Source organism: Vitis riparia, chromosome 14 (genome assembly GCF_004353265.1).
Source record: "Vitis riparia cultivar Riparia Gloire de Montpellier isolate 1030 chromosome 14, EGFV_Vit.rip_1.0, whole genome shotgun sequence".
Classification (NCBI taxonomy): domain Eukaryota; kingdom Viridiplantae; phylum Streptophyta; class Magnoliopsida; order Vitales; family Vitaceae; genus Vitis; species Vitis riparia.
Window position 1 is genome coordinate 18,635,342 of NC_048444.1, and position 20,096 is coordinate 18,655,437.

Genomic DNA, 20,096 nt, shown 5'->3' on the forward strand with positions numbered 1-20,096 from the left:
TATTGTACATGAGGTGCTCTCTATTGTTTGTTCTCAGTTATTCTTATTGATCAAATACCCATTATATTGTAGTCAATTAGTGGGTATTTCTTACTTAACTCTCAATATCAGGTTCCATTTTTATTCACTCTCAAATGCTAATGAACCCTATAGAATCATTCTTGAAATAACATTATGGATTCTCTCTCTGTATAGTAAGGTGGCAATGAATGAGAAAAGCAAGGTGGTCTATTTGGAAGCATTTTTTAAATTGGTTCTCAAATGTTCTTAGAAACAAAATTTTTGTTAAGAATTCAACCACAAAAAACATGGTCTCCATAAAGGCACCACCTAATTTATATACAATGTAAAAATTTATAAAACATTTTTTTATATATATTTCATGATTTCTTAAAACACTTCACAAACTTCTGAAAACATCTTAAACCTTTGCCAAATATAATTTTTCAGGTTAGAAAGCCATTTCTTGTTCTAAAATATAAATTGTTTTCAAAAACAATCCCAAGCTACCCCAAAGTTCTAAAACTTTGAGGCTGCATTCTGCATATGTGGCCATGGAAATGTGATAGACAGCCTATTCTACATAAAAATTCTTCTACAAGAAAGCATAAAACCATACGTATCACATTGATGATTTCATTTCCAGGAGCTCCTTGTTTGGGTGTCTACTAGAAAGCATGTATGGATAATAATTAAGGGTTCATCAAATGAAAAGCACACAAGTACATTAACAAACAGTCTTTACACTACATTCACCACCTTAATGTGAGCTTAACAGAAACACAAGTAGAATTGCTATATAACCACCAAAAAATGCTTCCCAAAAATAGATACGAGATTCGGATGAGAAGGGCTAAAGAACTGTTACAAGAGAGTAGAAAGCAAAGCCATCTGAGGAAGGAATGTGAAGGAGTTTCCAACCTCTTTACCTGCTTAACCATAGACTTTTACCTGGTTAGAACTACAGGGGATCATGCGCAATATAGTGGGAATGCTTCATAATGTCCATTGAGAGCTCCAACATTGAAGATATAATCCTCAAGCAAATACATCATTTTTTTCTTCATAATCAATTCACTGAGTAACCTATAAGGTAACACCACAAAAATTTTGTCCACCTACAAGAAGACGTTCATCTTCCACCTCCTCTCCTATTTCCTTGACTAACTGGATGCTTCTAGTTCATCTTAGCTTCAAGTTTCTTGGCAGTGCGTTGAATGGTTGCTAGCTTCTGGCGCTGGTTATGGCTCTTTCTTTTGCTGCATGGCACAGAAAATATATACAAAATGAAAAATAGATTACAAATAAAAACAAGGGCCTAACCTGTAAAGTAGTCTATTGAACACACATTTACACCATCAAAATCGACAAATTAAAGTAGTAACATCAATCTCAGAATGATGCCTTAACCTATATCAAACATTAATACTATCTTACATCCAAAAATTCCTTGAAATAGTGTCACAGACCAGGTCATTTAGTAAAAAATTTAACCGTCTCATTTCAAATGAAAATAAAGGTAGACCTCTTTCAGAGGGAACTTCATACTACAATAACCAAATAATAACATATATGACACAACAGTTTTGCAATTAAATAGTTTTGTCCAATATTAAAAGGAATAGAAGAGAAACTTAAAGGGATAACACAACTAACTTCACCACTTACAAACAAAAAACTACATGTCATTATATGAATTACCTGAATTTGACATTTTCAGCTCCTATAACCACTCACAATCCACATGCCTCTATAATATTCTCTCTAACATTGTTGGCTTCATTAAGGAGCAATGTCACAACCATTTGCAACCTATAAACATGCTTTTTCTCCTACAAAAAACATTAAAAATTTATTTGCAAGTGTTGAAAAAATTGGAAAATAAGATTAAAATAGTGTGTAAACCAGCACTAACCTCTACAACTGCTTGTGTTAATGTTGCCCCATTCCAATATTCCATGTACTTAAGTGCAAAGATGCCACAGTCATACCTAGATGCCCATAATGTTTGGATTATAATTCACATGCATCAATCTTCTAACACACTTTAACTACAATTTTATTGCAACCAAAATTGTCAATTGGAACAAAATTTACCCATTTTTTTTGTTGCACTAGATCTGGCTGTACATGGACCAATTTTGATACCTCCATATCCACATGAATTCCATGTGCGTGCAATGCTTTTTCCAACGCCATTGACAATCGCCTACTGGAAGCACTAATGTAGTTCCCTCTTCGCAGTGGGAAACTAGATAGGATCTCGATACGGCCAGCAGGAATGTTCAGCACATAGAGGTGCCAATGGTTATTCTCGCATATGGGAAGGAACAATTACATTTTCACCAACTGAATTGTTAGGCTCTATGTTGATAGATATAAGCCATACTGTTAAGTAGCTATGAAAACATTATGTTCATGTACCATTTCACACGAGGCTACATCGTGTCCCACTTTGTCAGCTTGAAGAAACATGTGCGATCTGTCAAGGATTTCTTCTTCTCTAGCTTTCGGTAGAAGGCTTGCAAGAACAACCTATTGAAGTTGGGAATTAGTCAATAATAACATAAACAAATACACTTTACTTTTCTAACATGTAATTGATAAATCTAGCAAAGTGTGCACCGAAAATGAAGGATCGAAGTAGTGGCAGCGTGGTGGATGTGGTTGTTTAGCATTCAACATGCGGGATATAACACCAGTTATCTGAAATATATCAAAAATGGTACTCAATTATTAGCCAAGTTTAAAGCATCTGTTATTGATATGAAATGTGCATTGGTTATTGAGGAAACTGGAGGATATTTTAACTTACAATGTTGTTCACCCAAGGACCTCCATTCAGAGAAGCAAGCTCGACCCTTGTAATGAACATCCCGTGCATATCACAGACAACCTCGTTGTAATGTCATAAAGGATTCTATTAAACCATGCAGTAGAGCCATCTTTGTGCACATTAACTAGGGTTGCAAATCAAATTTAAAAACTACCTTAGATCAGCATCTTCGTCCAAAGCAAACTCAGCAACCAGCCTATTCGTATGTGATATTTTCGGGAACATTTTCATGCACTGTGCAACAAAAGGAGATTTACAAATGGCAGGCCTGTTCACAATCCGCCTACCATTCCGTTTATATTTGCGACTTGAGGTTGGTCTGTCTGAATGGCTACGAGTAGCTACTGGCCCAACATTATAGACCTCTTGTACAACCTCCAAGTGCTGGTCAGGATATGATTGGTCAAGGGACTCTGGGTGCAGTGATGGGGGACCATGGTCAACTGCAGAATCGTGCCTTTCAGCTGGAGAATGTTGTACTGATGGTAGGATGGGTTGTTCTACAAATTCTTCAGCTGAATGGTGAATGTCGACTGGCATAGAAGGTGGTTCTTCTTGGACTTGGCGTGAAGGCTGCTCTGGAGTAGATGAACAATGGTATTGCGATCCAAACTGACGGGAACGCAATTCAGCAACATCTTCGGCTAGTGAAGAGACTAATCTCAACAAATTTTCAAAGGTTTCTATCATACGTTCTTGAATTACCTAACATCAGGAGTAAAAAATTTTAAATAAAAAAATTAATGACTGCAATGAGGCAAAATAAATTGCATTACAGTGATACAAGTATGCGTATATGAGCTTTGCTATCAATGAAGACATCTACAACCTCTGTAGAATCATCACGGGCCGAGGACGGGCCACCTGCTGCCGGTGCATGGGAATGGCCACCGGATTCTGGTAGCTGTTGAGTCTGCAAAGGGCCATTAAAAAGAAATTAGAATATTTTCTTTTATACGGAGGTAACTTGGATAAGAAATTTTTTAAAACGAAAGTAGTGTATAGTTGGAGCTTACATGGACATGACCATAACCACCAAATGTGGCAATTTCAGTTGATAACCGTCTTTTTATTATGTCATCACTCCAAGCAGCAAGTAACGGCATAGTCATATCAACCGTGGCATATAAAATTTTGTCATGTAGAAGAGCTAAGAAAAGACAGGAATATGTATTAGTTGAAACACATTCAATAACATCTTCGACTACTATTTAAAATTAATTACACTTTAAATGAAACTACATTAAAAGCGATCAAATGTAGAGAGAAAATGAAAACTATAGATTCATTAGGTATAATCTGTACCTGGAGGAAAATCAGGCAACCACATATGTAACCTGGCTGGTTTTTTTATGTGTTCTTTGATTCCATCCTCTATGTAGTGGAAGACAAATTGCGACCAATTCTTTGCGACACCAACATGACCATTCCAAATGGTGTCCCATAGGTCATGCATTCCTTCCAGCTTGGAGTTAGGTGCGAGTAGGGTAGCACATGCAAAAATCAAAAAAGTTTTCGTAAAATCATCACCAATGGCCAAGTCCTCTAAATTTTGCTCCAACAAAGTGATCGTGTAGCTGCAATTGGAGGTGTCTCTCCTAGTATGCACCACAATCTCCTCACCATTTGATGGGATGCCCATAATATTGCTGACATCTTCTGTAGTTACCGGGACTGCAATGCCATTAGCCATATTCAGTTGATGGTATCCAATGTCATAGTTAGAAATTATCCATTCGCACAACTACATTTTTTTTTTTTTTGTCTTTTTGTTTTTTGTTTTCTTTTTTGGAGCCTCCTTTGTGCCAAAGAAATTGGTTTCCAACTCAATATGTATTAGTATGAATTATTGTTGTGGACCTCTTTCTCCAACAATGTCATTTTTGTTTTGTTTTGTTTTTCTCTTTTGAAGCCTCCTTTGAGAGAAAGAGATTGGTTTTCAACTCAACATCTATTGGTATGAATTATTGTTGTGGGTCCTTTTCCAATGGTGTCATTTTCTTTTTTCTTTTTCTTTTTCTCTAACAATGTTATTTTCTCATTTTGTTTTGTTTTTTGTTTTTCTTTTTTGGAGCCTCCTTTATGCCAAAGAGATTGGTTTCCAATTCAATAGCTATTAGTATGTATTATTGTTGTAGACCACTTTCTCCAACAATGACATCTTAATTTTTTTTCAAGTTTCCTTCCTGATTAAAAGATTGATTTTCAACTCAATATCTATTCCAACAATGCCATTTTTTCCCCTATCAATATGAATTATTATTGTAGATCCCTTTATCCAACAATGTCATTTTTTTTTTTCTTTTGGAGCCTCATTTGTGCCTAAAAGATTGATTTTCAACTCAATATCTATTAGTATGAATTATTACACTTTCTCTAACAATGTCATTTTATTTTTTATTTTTTATTTTGGGGCCTCCTTGGTGCCTAAGAGATTGATTAACTCAATATCCATCGGTATGAATTATTGCTATGGATCATTTCTACAACACTGTTATTTTTTTTCTCTCTATTTTCTTTTTTGTGTATAGAGATTGATTTTCAACTCAATATCTCTCAATATGAATTATTGTTGTCGTCCACTTTCTCCAACAATGTCATTTTCTCTTTTTATTTTTCCTTTTGACATGATAGGAATATTATGTTATTTTCTCTTTTTTTTCTTCGGTAGGATAAGACTCTCTCTCAATATTCATAAACTAAGAGTCCATTTCACAATGTTTTGAAAAAATGCTTTTAACATAAAAGTGTTTCTTAAAACCATTTTTAGCATAGAAGTGTTTCTTAGCATAAAAAGTGTTTTAGGAAAAAAAAAACAATTTTCAAAATTTAGGAAATACTTTTAAAAAATTAAAAAAAAATCACTTGTAATATTAAAAAAAAATCACTTGTAATGGTTTTTTTGAAAAAACATTTGATAAGTAATTCTTTTAAAAATACTTTTAAAAAAAATTTCCATAAAAACATTTCAAATAAAAATAGTGTCAAACACACTCTAATAAGCTTTTAGAAAACCAATAAAAAAATATTTTTCATATTTGATTTTACCATAAAAAATGTAATAGAAATTAAATATAATTAAAATTTATTAAAAGCCAATATATTTTAAAATTGTTTAATCTTCATATAAAAAGTTGAAATAATATATAAAAATAATTTATTAATTTTAATTTTTAATTTTTTTCTTTCTTCCTATTTTTACTCTTTATTTTCTTTCCTTTAATTAAAATTGTCACGAATAGAAAAAACCTAAAATTAATAAACTTTGTAAATTTTAATAAAACGTAACAAGTATACAACCAGGCTGGAAACAATATAGATTCCTTGTCATTGACGAAAGCCAAAATATAAAAATAGAAAAAGGAAAGTAATTTAAAATAGGAGGTGACAGGCTTTTAATGGGTGGGGGACCATGTCATATTCTCTCCAACAATGCCTATCAGATAAAGCTCTCTCCCTCTCTCAATATTCATAAACTAATATGGTTTTAAAAAATTAATAAAAAAATATTATTATCATATTTAACTTTACTATAAAAATATAATATAAAATTAAATATAATTAAAATTTATTTAAAACTCATATATTTTAAAATTTTTTAATTTTTATATAAAAAATTAAATTTCAATTAGATAGATGTGAAATAATATATAAAATAATTTATTAATTATTTTTTATTTTTTTATTTTTTTCTTTCATTTTATTTTTACTCTTTATTTTTCCCTTTAAATTTTTCATCAACAAAAAATAACCTAAAAATTAATAAAATTCAAAAAAATTTAATAAAATTTGACAAGTACAAGAGGTTGTCTTCTTGATTTTCTATACATGGTCACTTAAGATTTTTTAAAAATATCATTAACCTATCTATTTTGGCAATTTATTTATTTAATAAACCAATCCGGTTGGATGAAAGATTTTATTATTTAAATAAAATTATTAATTTATAAAAATTTATTTATCAAGGTTTTATTATATTTATTTACAAATTTATTTATTTTTTCTTATTTTATTTACAAAAATGAAATTTTGAAAATGTTTCATTTTTAATTAATTTTTATTATATTTAATTTTTTTTCATACTTAGATGATAAACCAAATAATACAATTTTGACTTCTTTTTTTTTTTTGGATCTTAAAATATTTAAATAAATTATGAGAAAAGAATATATATATATATATATATATATATATATATATATATAAAAGATTAAAAATATATAAATATTTATATAATCTTTCTTATATAGAATTTTCTTTTATACTTTTCAAGCAATGGGAACATATATTTTTTTTTTTAATTTTATATGTTATAATTTTTACCTTTTGGTTTCCTATTATTTTTCAACTTTTTCATGATGCCAATCAACCCTTAAACCAATTATACTTTGGTTAACCCAAATATTCAAAGATATCAATTTATTATTAGAAACTGAAAATATGATAACATACTCATCAAATATTTGACATACATTCAAATAATAAGAATAAGTTAACAAGGATGAGTTTTTCTTTTTATAAAAATGAATGTTGATTTTTACTCCAATCAATAATTCAAGGCAGGTTTCAAAACACAATTCATGACCTGGTTTGGGTTTCTGTTTCAACTTTGAATGATTGAGAGGCCTTGTACGAGCTTCGTCTCCTGACTCTACATCTTCATCCTCATTCTCGCTAGGGATTTTCATTTTCATTTTTCTGGGTGAGAGCTTTCTTCACATTTCATTGCTGAAATCTTTCATTTCCTTGTTTCCTTTCTCACATCATCAGCTTTAACATCTCTGGTTCTGTTCTTCAAGTTGAATCCAATAGCATCCATATGCTTTTTCTCTCGATTCTCCTCCATAGACCTTTGTCACATCGTTTGCAATTCTCTCCACCCTCATACTCATTCTGATCACCACTACTCATTTTCACTCTCATTTTGCCCATGTCTATGTCGCTCTGCTCCTTTGCTTGCTAAACCTTTCAATTTCCTTGATTTCTGTTTATGCGACACTGATTCCCGTAGCTAGCAGCCTGTTGTTAGTTTACTGCTGCTGTTTTTTTGGTTTTCTGTCATCCATCTGATCTGTGTTCCAAAAGAGAAGAAAGGAGTAGCAACTAGAAAATGGAAGATATTGTTGTTTCGGTTGCAGGAAAAGTTTCAGAGTACCTGGTTGATCCAGTTGTACGTCAGCTGGGTTATCTGTTTAACTATCGTACCAACATTGAGGACCTCTCTCAACAGGTTGAGAAGCTGAAGGATGCCTGGGCTACACAGAAGCACTCTGTGGATGAAGCTATGAGGAATGGACAGAAAATCGAGGATAATGTTGACAAGTGGTTGACACGTGCTAATGGGTTCATAGAAGGTGCTCGTAGATTCCTTGAAGATGCTTGCAAATTCCTTGAAGATGAGAAAGAGCCCCGGAAGAGTTGTTTCAATGGATTGTGTCCTAATTTGAAGTCCCGGTACCAGCTAAGCAGGGAAGCAAGGGAGAAGGCAGGGGTTGCAGCTCAAATCCTTGGAGATCGCCAATTTGAGAGGGTATCATATCGTACCCCTCTGCAAGAGATAAGGTCTGCACCTTCCGAAGCTTTACAATCAAGAATGTTGACTTTGAATGACGTCATGGAGGCCTTAAGGGATGCCAATATCAACAGGATCGGGGTATGGGGGTTGGGCGGTGTCGGGAAGACCACACTGGTGAAACAAGTGGCTGAACAAGCTGATCAAAAGAAGTTATTCGACAAGGTGGTCACGGCAGCTGTGTTACAGACTCCAGACTTAAAAAGAATTCAAGGGGAACTTGCAGACATGCTAGGTATGAAATTTGATGAGGAGAGTGAACAGGGAAGAGCAGCTCGACTATATCAGAGGATGAAAGAGGAGAAGACCATCCTCATCATCTTGGATGATATTTGGGCGAAACTTGACTTGGAGAAAATAGGAATTCCTTCTCCAGATCACCACAAAGGATGCAAATTAGTGCTAACTTCTAGAAATAAACACATCTTGTCCAATGAGATGGATACTCAAAAGGATTTTCAAGTTGAACTTTTGCAAGGAGATGAAGCATGGATTTTATTTAAGAATAGAGCGGGTGATTCCATTGGGAAACCAGATTTGCAAACTATAGCAATTGAAGTAGCAAACGAATGCGCGGGTTTGCCAATTGCAATAGAAACAGTGGCAACGGCATTGAAAAACAAGAGCTTGTCTATCTGGAAGGATGCCCTGCAACAACTGAAAACGCAAACCTTGACAAGCATCACAGGAATGGAAACAAAGGTATACTCAAGTCTGAAGTTGAGCTACGAACACTTGGAGGGAGATGAAGTGAAGTCATTTTTCTTGCTTTGTGGTTTAATTTCTCCTAATTATATTCATGTAAGGGACTTGTTGAAATATGGTATGGGTCTGCGATTATTTCAAGGAACTAATACATTGGAAGAAGCAAGAAACAGAATAGATACATTGGTTGACAACCTCAAAGCCTCAAAATTGTTGCTAGATACTTGCCATCATGCAGTTGTTAGAATGCACGATGTTGTTCAGAATGTTGCCTCAGAAATTGCATCCAAGGAGCATCATGAGTTCAGATTCCAGAAAGGTGCTAGTGTGGAAGAATGGCCAAAGATGGATAAACTCCAAAAGTTCACGATGAGAAATGTGGATGTTTCTGAACTTCCAGAGGGACTGGTATGTCCAGAACTTGAACTTTTTGGATGTTATAATTCGGCAGTGCAAATCCCAAACACACTTTTTGAAGGCATGAAGCAACTCAAAGTATTAGATTTAACTGGAATGCAACTTCCATCGCTGCCCTTATCACTTCAGTGCCTTGCAAATCTTCGAACATTGTGTTTGGATGGATGCAAGTTGGGAGACATTGTTATAATTGCAGAGCTAAAGAAATTAGAAATTCTTAGCCTTTTGTATTCTGATATTGAACAGTTGCCCAGAGAAATAGCACAGTTGACTCATCTGAGGCTGCTCGATTTGAAGAGTTCTTCCAAACTAACAGTAATTCCACCTGATGTAATATCAAGCTTGTTCCGATTAGAGGATTTGTGTATGGAAAATAGCTTTACTCAATGGGAGGGGGAAGGAAAGAGTAATGCTTGCCTTGCTGAGTTGAAACATTTATCTCACTTAACCTCTTTGGACATATAAATACCAGAAGCCAAGTTGCTGCCAAAAGACTTAGTCTTTGATAACTTGGTGAGATACAGAATATTTGTAGGTGATGTCTGGAGCTGGGAAGAAATTTTCGAAGCCAATAGTACATTGAAGCTCAACAAGTTCGACACAAGCCTTCATCTAGTGGATGGTATCAGCAAGTTGTTGAAGAGAACCGAAGATCTACACTTGCGTGAATTGTGTGGTGGTACTAATGTTCTTTCCAAATTAGATGGGGAGGGTTTTTTAAAATTAAAGCATCTCAATGTTGAAAGCAATCCAGAGATTCAATATATTGTGAACTCGATGGATCTGACTCCATCACATGGTGCCTTTCCTGTTATGGAGACATTGTCTCTCAATCAGCTGATTAACTTGCAAGAAGTATGTCGTGGCCAATTTCCAGCAGGGTCCTTTGGTTGCTTTAGAAAAGTGGAAGTGAAAGATTGCGATGGCTTGAAATTTCTCTTCTCGTTGTCTGTGGCTAGATGCCTTTCCCGACTTGTAGAAATAAAAGTAACTAGATGCGAGAGTATGGTTGAGATGGTCTCCCAAGGAAGGAAAGAAATAAAAGAAGATACTGTTAATGTGCCTCTGTTCCCTGAATTGAGACACTTGACATTACAGGACTTACCCAAGCTCAGCAATTTCTGCTCTGAGGAGAACCCGGTGCTTTCGAAGCCTGCAAGCACAATCGTTGGTCCTAGTACATCTCTCAACCAACCAGTATGTCAAACCTTGATAATCCTTTCTATCTGGTCAATGCTTTTTTAATCACTTCAATTCAAATACTTGGATTTGAGTCAACAAGAATCCCCTCATTTAAATCGATCCCAAAACCCAACTGATGAGACTTTACCAGCAAAGATAAAACGTCACCAATCAAAACAGAGTATTGACTGAATACAATTAATAGACTGGTTTTTTAATTTGACAAACATATTATCATCATGCTTTTATTTTCACTCTATGTTAATATCTGTAATACATCTATGTTGTATTCAACGCTCTCAAAGGTTCTCATGTTACAGGAGATTAGGGATGGCCAACTTCTGCTTTCCTTGGGCAGCAACCTCCGGTCTCTCGAGTTGAAGAATTGCAAGTCACTGGTGAAACTATTCCCACCCAGTTTGTTACAGAATTTGGAAGAACTAACAGTGCAAAACTGTGGTCAGCTGGAACACGTATTTGATCTTGAAGAGCTAAATGTTGATGATGGGCATGTTGAGCTCCTCCCTAAATTAAAAGAACTGAGGTTGATTGGTCTACCAAAGTTGAGGCATATATGCAACTGTGGCAGCTCCAGAAATCATTTCCCTTCTTCCATGGCTTCTGCTCCTGTAGGCAATATCATATTCCCTAAATTAAGCGATATTTTACTGGAATCTTTGCCCAACCTCACAAGCTTCGTCTCCTCTGGATATCATTCCCTCCAAAGGCTTCACCATGTAGACCTTGATACCCCCTTCCCGGTGCTCTTTGATGAAAGGGTCAGTTTATCTCTCAGAATCCTTCTCTTTAATTCTTATGATTTTAATTTTTCTTTTAACATTGTTATCAATCAAATTATTGGAGGAAAATAAAGAAAATTTAGATTGAGCTGGTTCTTGTTTTTCTTTTTTTATTTTTATTTTTCACCTAAATTTAACTTAACTATTAATAATAGAGTTTAATATAATTAAATGTTTAATTTATTTGTTTTTATACATGTTTGAATGTTGGACGTTGAATGTAGTTTGTATATATTAAAATATTTATGAAATTAATTATGATATTTCTTCTTACTCTAATTTGAAAAAATAATATTCAAATATCCTAAAATATTTGAATTATTAATATTATAAAAGTTTTATAATAATTAATTATATAATTATTATGAACATTTGTATTGGAATAATAAAAATGTTTTCTAATTATACTTGATTAGTAAAAAAATGTTAGAAAATTTTCTAAGTTAACACTTCTATACAATGTACATATCTTTGGGTTTATAATTGAAGTATATGTTTTTTATTATTGAAATCAATTCATTAACTTTTATATTTTTAATTTGGGAAAGAATATCAAATTCTATTTTTTGATTTACAAAACTCATTGAATTCTTTACTCTAATGAATATTTAGATGAATGTGAATAATGTTTTGGGTTTTTTTAATTAAGAAATTTATATTAGAATTAGTGGTACTTTATTTTTATTTTGTTGTGTGATAAATGTATAGAATTTTAGTTTGATTTAGAATTTCATAGATTTATTTTTTATTAATTTATTATCTAGATAAAGGAATTTTTATAGACAATTAAATAAAAAGTATTTAAGTCATATTTTTTTATGATAATTTTTTGTAATTTATAATGAATTCATTCTCATCCAAAATACACGATGGTGGTTTAATTTTTTTTTAAGACAATTAGATAAGAATCAATCAAAATATTTAAGGCTTAAAGTAATTTGCTTTAACAATTAAACAAAAAATTGGAGAAAAAAAAAAACCAAACAAACTAGTCTTTTGGAACATTTCAAATATATAACAGTTGTATTAAAATGAATTCCATGAGAAGTTTGCTATTTCTTGACTGATTTTTTCCTTACAAATTCTTATAGTTTTAGACGATGAAATTCAACTTGTTTAAGCATGTACATTTTCCTCCACCCTTCTTTAAGATGTAGTTTGTTGTGTTTTTCTTTTGAGGTCCCTGATTCTAGCTGGTTCTAGAGAGAAAAATATATAAATAACAAAATTGTGGGATGAACTCTGCAGGTTGCATTTCCTAGCTTGAAGTTCTTAATCATCTTGGGACTGGATAATGTGAAAAAAATATGGCACAACCAAATTCCTCAAGATTCCTTCTCCAAACTAGAAGTGGTGAAGGTAGCATCATGTGGAGAATTGTTGAATATTTTTCCATCTTGTGTGCTGAAAAGGTCACAGAGTCTACGGCTTATGGAAGTAGTGGATTGTAGTTTATTAGAAGAGGTTTTTGATGTGGAAGGGACAAATGTGAACGTAAATGTGAAGGAAGGTGTAACTGTCACCCAGTTGAGTCGATTGATTCTACGATTGCTGCCAAAAGTTGAAAAGATATGGAATAAGGATCCCCATGGAATTCTCAATTTTCAAAACTTAAATTCAATATATATTGATAAATGTCAGAGTCTGAAAAACCTTTTTCCAGCATCTTTAGTCAAAGATCTTGTGCAACTTGAGAAACTGGAGTTGTTTTCTTGTGGGATAGAGGAAATTGTTGCAAAGGACAATGAAGTCGAGACAGCAGCTAAGTTTGTATTCCCTAAAGTAACCTCTCTCATTCTCTACGATCTACATCAACTCAGGAGTTTCTACCCAGGGGCACATACTTCACAGTGGCCATTGTTGAAACAACTGATAGTGTGTGCGTGTGATAAAGTCAATGTATTTGCATCCGAAACTCCAACATTCCAACGAAGACATCATGAGGGAAGTTTTGATATGCCGATTCTCCAGCCCCTTTTCTTGCTCCAACAGGTAAGGTCCTAAACCTTTATGGATTTGGTTCACCTCATCAAGTTTCATAATTGCCAAGTTTCGATAAATTGTACATTAAATTCTCATGTTATTGTAAAGCTCAGCGGACAATGCATTGGATTGCCCCCTTGCCACTATTATTTGAACTTTGTAAACCTCTAGATATGTTTATAAAATCTGTTCAATCAGATATTATTTTAGCTCATTAATTTTTCTAGATATTCCTTCAAAGAACCTAGCGATTGAATTTATCTGATTCAGCAGGTCTTTCAGTACAAGATGGATACAGAGACCAAAACTATATGCTGGAAACACGGTTGTTGGCCCCCACTTGATCCAGAAGTTCCTTTAGAGAGGACCCTAATTCCTAGATTCACAGTTGAACCTTTTTAAGTCAAAATTTGACCTAATCTGGTTATGAAATTAGTTACACACTGTTACCTGTTTTTCACACATTGTTAGAAGTAGTTAGATACAGAGAGGGTTATTTAAGTTGTAAACTCTATTTTCTCATTAACAAGAAATGCCCATTTTATCAATTGTAATACAAACCAATATTGCAATTTATAGTAAATTTTATTGGTGTCCAAAAATTATTTAATTTGTAAAACTATCAATATAACCAGCCAACTTCTCAAATGCCAAATGATCCTAATTAGGCATTGAGAGGTTGTTGTCCAGTGCATCTTCTCTAAACAGCATAAAATATTATTATATTAATTTTTCCATGTTCATTGCTTAGATTAGAGAAATAAAACAGCATTACTTCTTTGTAGATATGCATATCTTATTTATATGCTAGTTATAACTGACAGAACAAATTCGTTTTATTCGAACCATTTCCCAGGTTGCATTCCCTTACTTGGAGGAATTAATATTGGATGACAACGGGAATACCGAAATATGGCAAGAGCAATTTCTAATGGATTCCTTTCCTAGACTAGAAAACTAAATGTGAGAAGATGTAGTTCAGTCAAAGAGATATTCCAACTTGAAGGACTTGACGAGGAAAATCAAGCCCAGAGGCTTGGACAGTTAAGAGAAATATGGTTGCGTGATCTTCCTGCGTTGACGCATTTGTGGAAGGAAAACTCCAAATCAGGCCTTGATTTGCAAAGTCTAGAGAGTCTTGAAGTGTGGAATTGTGACAGTTTGATAAGTTTGGTGCCATGCTCAGTATCTTTCCAAAATCTGGATACTCTAGATGTGTGGTCTTGTAGCAGTCTGAGAAGTTTGATATCACCCTCGGTAGCTAAAAGTCTGGTAAAACTCAGAAAGCTCAAAATAGGTGGATCGCATATGATGGAAGAAGTAGTTGCCAATGAAGGAGGGGAAGTAGTTGCCAATGAAAGAGGGGAAGCAGTTGATGAGATTGCTTTCTACAAATTACAACACATGGTACTTCTGTGTTTGCCAAACCTCACAAGCTTCAATTCAGGGGGCTATATATTCTCATTCCCATCCTTGGAGCATATGGTTGTGGAAGAATGCCCTAAGATGAAAGTTTTCTCTCCAAGCCTCGTAACTACACCAAAGCTAGAAAGAGTAGAAGTGGCATATGATGAGTGGCACTGGCATAATGATCTAAATACCACAATCCATAATTTGTTTAAAAAGACACATGGTATGTATTGATTCCACAATCTTAGTTACAAAGGATGATTTAATATTTTCTTTACTTGCTATGAATGATTACAGTGCGACTATTAGAGAGATCATCAAATATGAAAGAATTTTACCTTTCAGTGTCTTCAGATTTCTCATACCTATCCTGGATTTTCTGTTTGTTTTTCTATATTTAAATGATATATCGATCCCCTATTAAGTTGCCATGCTCCTTGCCAGCCAATAGATAGTGCTATTGCTCTTGCAACTTATTTTATGTGCAATCAAGCTAGGGTGTTGTATCATTTTTTTTAGTATTATATTAAGTTATTGTGATACAAGTATTTTCATGATGCAAGACTTTTATTAGATTCCTCAAGTGCAATTTATACTTGACATGTTGTTATACCAATTAGCAACCATTAAAATGAAAGCTTGTGACTATTTTTTGAAATATTATCCTATAATCAAAGGAAATGATATCGTCAAATGTTCTTTTATTCTATTTTGAAAAAAAAAAAACAAAGTAGTTTCGAAAACCTCTCTTGAAACCACAAAACCATTAACTAGTAATTGGGTTCTGCAATTTGTGTATAGAGTGAAAAACTAGGTGAGGATCGATCACCTATTGCTAGGATCTTTTGTTACCTTTCAAATGGTAGATGCTTTGTGATCTTTTGATGCTGAGATAAGTGAATTTCCCTGATCTGAGGATGCCATCTGACCTTCTAAATGGCAAGATGTATGATTTTCATATGCCAAATGTTGTCTTATCTTCCAATCCTAAGATATATTGATTGCTTAATAGTATGATGTTAATTCCCGATGTCATATGGTAAGGAGGCCAAGATAATTGTGGACTTGGATTGGCCAAACTCTATTGCTAATACTAATTATTTTGAGATAATACTTATTCAGTTAAGTTATTATCATGTTGAATTGATTATTTTGTTAATTATAGACTATTAAACTTAAATTGGTATTTTCTAATTCGATCAAATATAATATATGATGTATACCATTTGCAATCACTAGTAATTGTAATATGTTTATTTAACCTTTTTAAACACCCATAATGATTTATTTACGTTTTTTTTAGGTAATGTTGAGGTTGAGATTGTGGAATTAGGAGTTGGTTCAACATTATGATTACACCATTTTTGGTTCTTGGGAATGTTACCGTGGCTGAATTTCTAACCATGCTAATGCAGTATGTATCACTCTATTTCAGTCTATTTGGTTATATTTTAGGTTTATATAGTTGGATGGTATGATATTTACACTACAACAAATTTTACATTTTGCTACCATAATTTTATGCATAAATAAACTTTTATGGAAAAAAATATGATTTTTGTAATTTTTTTATGATAAAAAGATTTTTTAAAAGATGAAATTTGTACTCATGAAAAAATATTATATTTAACCACATCATATATCCATGACAAATGATTTTCCATAAGATTTTGACATGAATTTTGTCTTGAATTATACCATATTAAAATTAAGCCTAATTTGAGTTACTTTAATATTAATTTCACACAAATTAATTAGAAAAAATGGTCTTAAGCATCTCAGGTGGCAAATATATTTTTCATATGTCATGTGATTTTAGGAAAATTAATAATTATTTTTTGGATTTAATCAAGCATTTTTTTTTAATATATATACACATATATCATTTAATGTTAAACATTGTAAACTCAAATCTACTTTTATTCCTTGAATTTTTTCTCTGCGACCAAACATAGGTGTTTTCCCAAGAAACCTAGCGCTTCTACACACATGGCGGTGGTGAAATCAGAGAGAGAAGAGTCACAGATGTTGATGGAGTTGGGTTGTCGGTGCTCTCCTCGTAGCCCTTTTACTATGGGAATGAATCCAATGATTTCGCTCTTCGATCACAGCAACAAACCCTGCCACCATGTGAAGGTATTTTCTTTTACCGTTTGTTTGGTTTCTAAGAAAATCGAGCAAAAGAAAAGAAAAGTGAAAGTGAGGTGGTTAGTCTCAGATGAGAAGAGGGTTCCTTTTTCATTTCCTACATTTTCTCATTAACCCATTACATGGTTTGATTTGAAATTTTGTGCATTTTGGTATTTGAATTTTGAATTTTTCTCAATCAAAGAATTAGTTTTGTTTTATTAAATTTTCTCGAAAAGATGAACTCCAACTTGAGAGTTGAACCTAAATAAGAATCACTTTTTTAATTGTTGAAAGGATTGAAATTTTATAACTAATTATTATTTTATTATAATTAGTTTTGCAATTAATTATGTTTTTATTATAATTGGTTTAGATTATTGAACGATTTTGTCATAATTATGAGCATAGAGTTACTCCATTGAGCTTGCTTTCATTGGTCTGAATGACAAATTAGACTTGAAATTGATGCAACTATTTGTGTTTCAGCTTCTCATTATATACTTGCCTTTGACATTTTGCCCAAATATTTCAAATAAATGTCAAGTTTGTTTCTTTGTTTTTGAATGAATATTCAACTTTGAAAGAATTGACTATTGAGTCCTCAATGAAGCCAGTACTGATTGTACTTATCATAAATTTTGGACAAGTTTTTTTCTTTTTATTAATTATTATTTTCTGACTTTTAGCTATAGGCTTTGCCTAAGTTAAGCCGCTTGTCTCTCTTTTAATTTAATATCCTTATGGGATTCCTTTCATCTCAACGTCATTGTAGGGAGTAAGGGGATATTTTCTTTTTCTTTTTCCTATTGATTATTGATGGCTTATGGTCTCAAGTTTTATATATCATGGGTGACTTTATTTATTTTTTTCAATTAAACATAGGGATATACACTGGTAAATCCAGTGATATATGAGATTAATGATTTGAATTCAAGAGTTCCATTTGCTCACCGTGTGGGACTTCTGTCAGATGAACTCTATAAGGTAATTTGAGCCTCTTTCATAACCCCCTTCTCAGGTTTCTTAATGAAATATGTATATATATATATATATATATATATATATATATATATATATATATATATAATGTTTTATCCCTGGTTAGTCTTCGCTGTTTGATGCGTGAGCCCTACCAATAGAAGAACTTTCTGGAGCCATGTAGCGAGGTGTTTCTCCAATTGCTTTGGTGGAATGGTGAGTTTGATTACTTGGATTAATGATTGATTTTTGGGAAGAGAGAAAAAAAGGTCATTAGAGAATCCATTTTAAAATAAGTTAAATCTGAATTCATTTGTACATTATTCTTCAACTCTGCCTTCATTTTCATATTCTTTTTTTGGCAGAAATTGTTAGTGGAATTGTGTCCAATGTGGCCTCTGCCCTTGTGAAATGGCTATGGTCATTGAAGTCTACCACCAATATAGGTACACATATCCTTTACTGATCTCACATTTAGCTTTGTCCCTCTTCTTCTTGTGGTTATTTATACCTATAGGCTGGACATTGCTCTTTGCAATTTTGTGGTTAATGGGTTTGATGGGATTTAATTTTTCAAAAATTTCTAGCTGTTCCATGATGAATTTTGAGCCTGGATATACCATGGAAACCATGTTTGATGGTAGTAAGCTCGGAGTCGAACCATACTTTCTAGAGATATCCCCAAGTGGAGAGCTTTTAGTTTTGGACTTTGAAAACAGTAATATTTACAAGATCTCATCCCCACTCACTCGATGTAAGCTACTTTTAATATATAATGGTTAGGAATTATTATTAATTGAGTGTGTCTAGTTGAGTTCTATTATTAATTATCTAAGTTCCATCTTCCTAGAAAGTTGTATTCTTTACTTGGTTTTAATAAGTTTGCCTTAACGCCCAGTTCAAGTTCCATGGTAGCAAGGCTTATGTTTTATTTCAGGCAAAAAAGGTCGAGTCAGATTATGTTATTGATTATGGTTCTACATCCTTAGTTTCTTAGTTGTTTTGGTACAGTTCTACCTATTTTGCATGTTAAAGTTGATTGATGAACTGCAGATGGTAGACCCAAGCTGGTTGTTGGCTTGCCTGAAGGGTAATCTAGGCATGTAGATGGGAAACTAAGAGAAGCAAGGATGAACCATCCAAAAGGGCTTACAGTGGATGAGAAAAGAAATATTTACATTATAGACACTATGAATATGGCTATCAGGAAAATCAGTACTGATGCAAGTAAACTTTAGGTATGTAAGGCATTCCTTCAATTAATGAACACAACTATCTTCTCAATCAATCATCCATGATACTCATTTTTAATTAAGATATCACCTCTTTTCGTCAATTAGAAATCTAATAACCTTGACTTTCATAACATTATTTACCTTCTTTTTTTCACATGCCCTGTCTCTCTCTATATATATGGCGCTGTCTATTTGTGTCATAGATGGACTAAGCCATCAAATTGGTATTGAACCCAAGGATTTTATTTATGCAGGGGTTACAACATTGCTAGAGGAAAGTGGGGGCGAGGAGAAGGTCATGTTGATGGTCCAATTCAAGATACAAAGGTCTCAAATGATTTTGACAAAGTTTACATTGGAAGTAGCTGCTCTCTTATGGTTATAGACAAAGTTCTCAAATGAAAACAAATACCCATAGTTTGTCTATACAGAGTTTTTATTGTTCAGAAAGTTATTGTTGAGCAAGAAAATGTTTCTATCAACCATTTCATTTGAAATGTTAATATTGAATTTATTCGAAAAGATATTTAAAATTGAAGCAAGGGAAATGAATTAAAGATGAAACATGTGAGATGCATAAGAATAATTTTTTGCAGTAAAACATATGAATCTCCACTTGGATCATGGTGTAAATCTCTATTTGTGGATTTGTCATTGCTTATATTTGGTTGGGCTTGAAGCAATCGGGCTTGAGGCATGAAAAAGGGCATCAAATTAAAGCATAAATTTAAGGTTCTACAAGACTCATCATATGAGGATCATCAAATTTGAGATTAAGAGCTATGAGTACTAGCAACAAAACTGCTATAGGTTAAAAATATTTGTCAAAATCAATCCCAAACCCTAAA

The 20,096-nt window shown here is 33.1% G+C and overlaps 4 protein-coding genes across 8 annotated transcripts; 2 read left to right on the forward strand and 2 right to left on the reverse strand.

Annotated features, from left to right (window-relative positions):
- Positions 1-727: 727 nt before the first annotated feature.
- On the reverse strand, positions 728-2,706 carry LOC117931178. 2 transcript variants are annotated; one of them, XR_004653990.1, is made up of 5 exons: positions 2,626-2,706; positions 2,098-2,535; positions 1,916-1,991; positions 1,702-1,832; positions 728-1,259 (listed from the first exon to the last, which is right to left on the reverse strand). XR_004653990.1 is itself a non-coding variant. In XM_034852090.1 (5 exons), the coding sequence occupies exons 1-4, from the start codon at positions 2,683-2,685 to the stop codon at positions 1,986-1,988; spliced, it is 393 nt and encodes a 130-aa protein (XP_034707981.1). In that variant the 5' UTR covers positions 2,686-2,700; the 3' UTR covers positions 728-1,259; positions 1,916-1,985. The 2 variants fall into 2 exon arrangements, 1 of the variants encoding a protein (XP_034707981.1); XM_034852090.1 differs by lacking the exon at positions 1,702-1,832 and having other exon boundaries at positions 2,098-2,313; positions 2,425-2,535; positions 2,626-2,700.
- A 40-nt stretch (positions 2,707-2,746) lies between these two features.
- LOC117930516 lies at positions 2,747-4,529 on the reverse strand. Its single transcript, XM_034851160.1, has 6 exons — positions 4,142-4,529; positions 3,853-3,986; positions 3,666-3,749; positions 2,991-3,541; positions 2,816-2,900; positions 2,747-2,755 (listed from the first exon to the last, which is right to left on the reverse strand). Exons 1-6 carry the CDS (start codon positions 4,527-4,529, stop codon positions 2,747-2,749), a joined length of 1,251 nt encoding a protein of 416 aa, XP_034707051.1.
- Positions 4,530-7,946: 3,417 nt separating this feature from the next.
- LOC117930517 (probable disease resistance protein At4g27220) lies at positions 7,947-9,995 on the forward strand. The gene has a single exon (XM_034851161.1). It carries the CDS (start codon positions 7,947-7,949, stop codon positions 9,993-9,995), a length of 2,049 nt encoding a protein of 682 aa, XP_034707052.1.
- On the forward strand, positions 9,995-19,774 carry LOC117931166. 4 transcript variants are annotated; one of them, XM_034852071.1, is made up of 11 exons: positions 9,995-10,727; positions 11,033-11,491; positions 12,761-13,504; positions 14,352-15,128; positions 16,209-16,319; positions 16,861-17,041; positions 17,918-18,019; positions 18,141-18,229; positions 18,379-18,459; positions 19,067-19,251; positions 19,503-19,774. In XM_034852071.1, the coding sequence occupies exons 1-4, from the start codon at positions 10,308-10,310 to the stop codon at positions 14,454-14,456; spliced, it is 1,728 nt and encodes a 575-aa protein (XP_034707962.1). In that variant the 5' UTR covers positions 9,995-10,307; the 3' UTR covers positions 14,457-15,128; positions 16,209-16,319; positions 16,861-17,041; positions 17,918-18,019; positions 18,141-18,229; positions 18,379-18,459; positions 19,067-19,251; positions 19,503-19,774. The 4 variants fall into 4 exon arrangements, with proteins under 4 accessions (XP_034707962.1, XP_034707961.1, XP_034707964.1 ...); XM_034852070.1 differs by having other exon boundaries at positions 16,861-18,019; XM_034852073.1 differs by lacking the exon at positions 19,067-19,251 and having other exon boundaries at positions 16,861-18,019.
- The last annotated feature ends 322 nt before the right edge of the window (positions 19,775-20,096 follow it).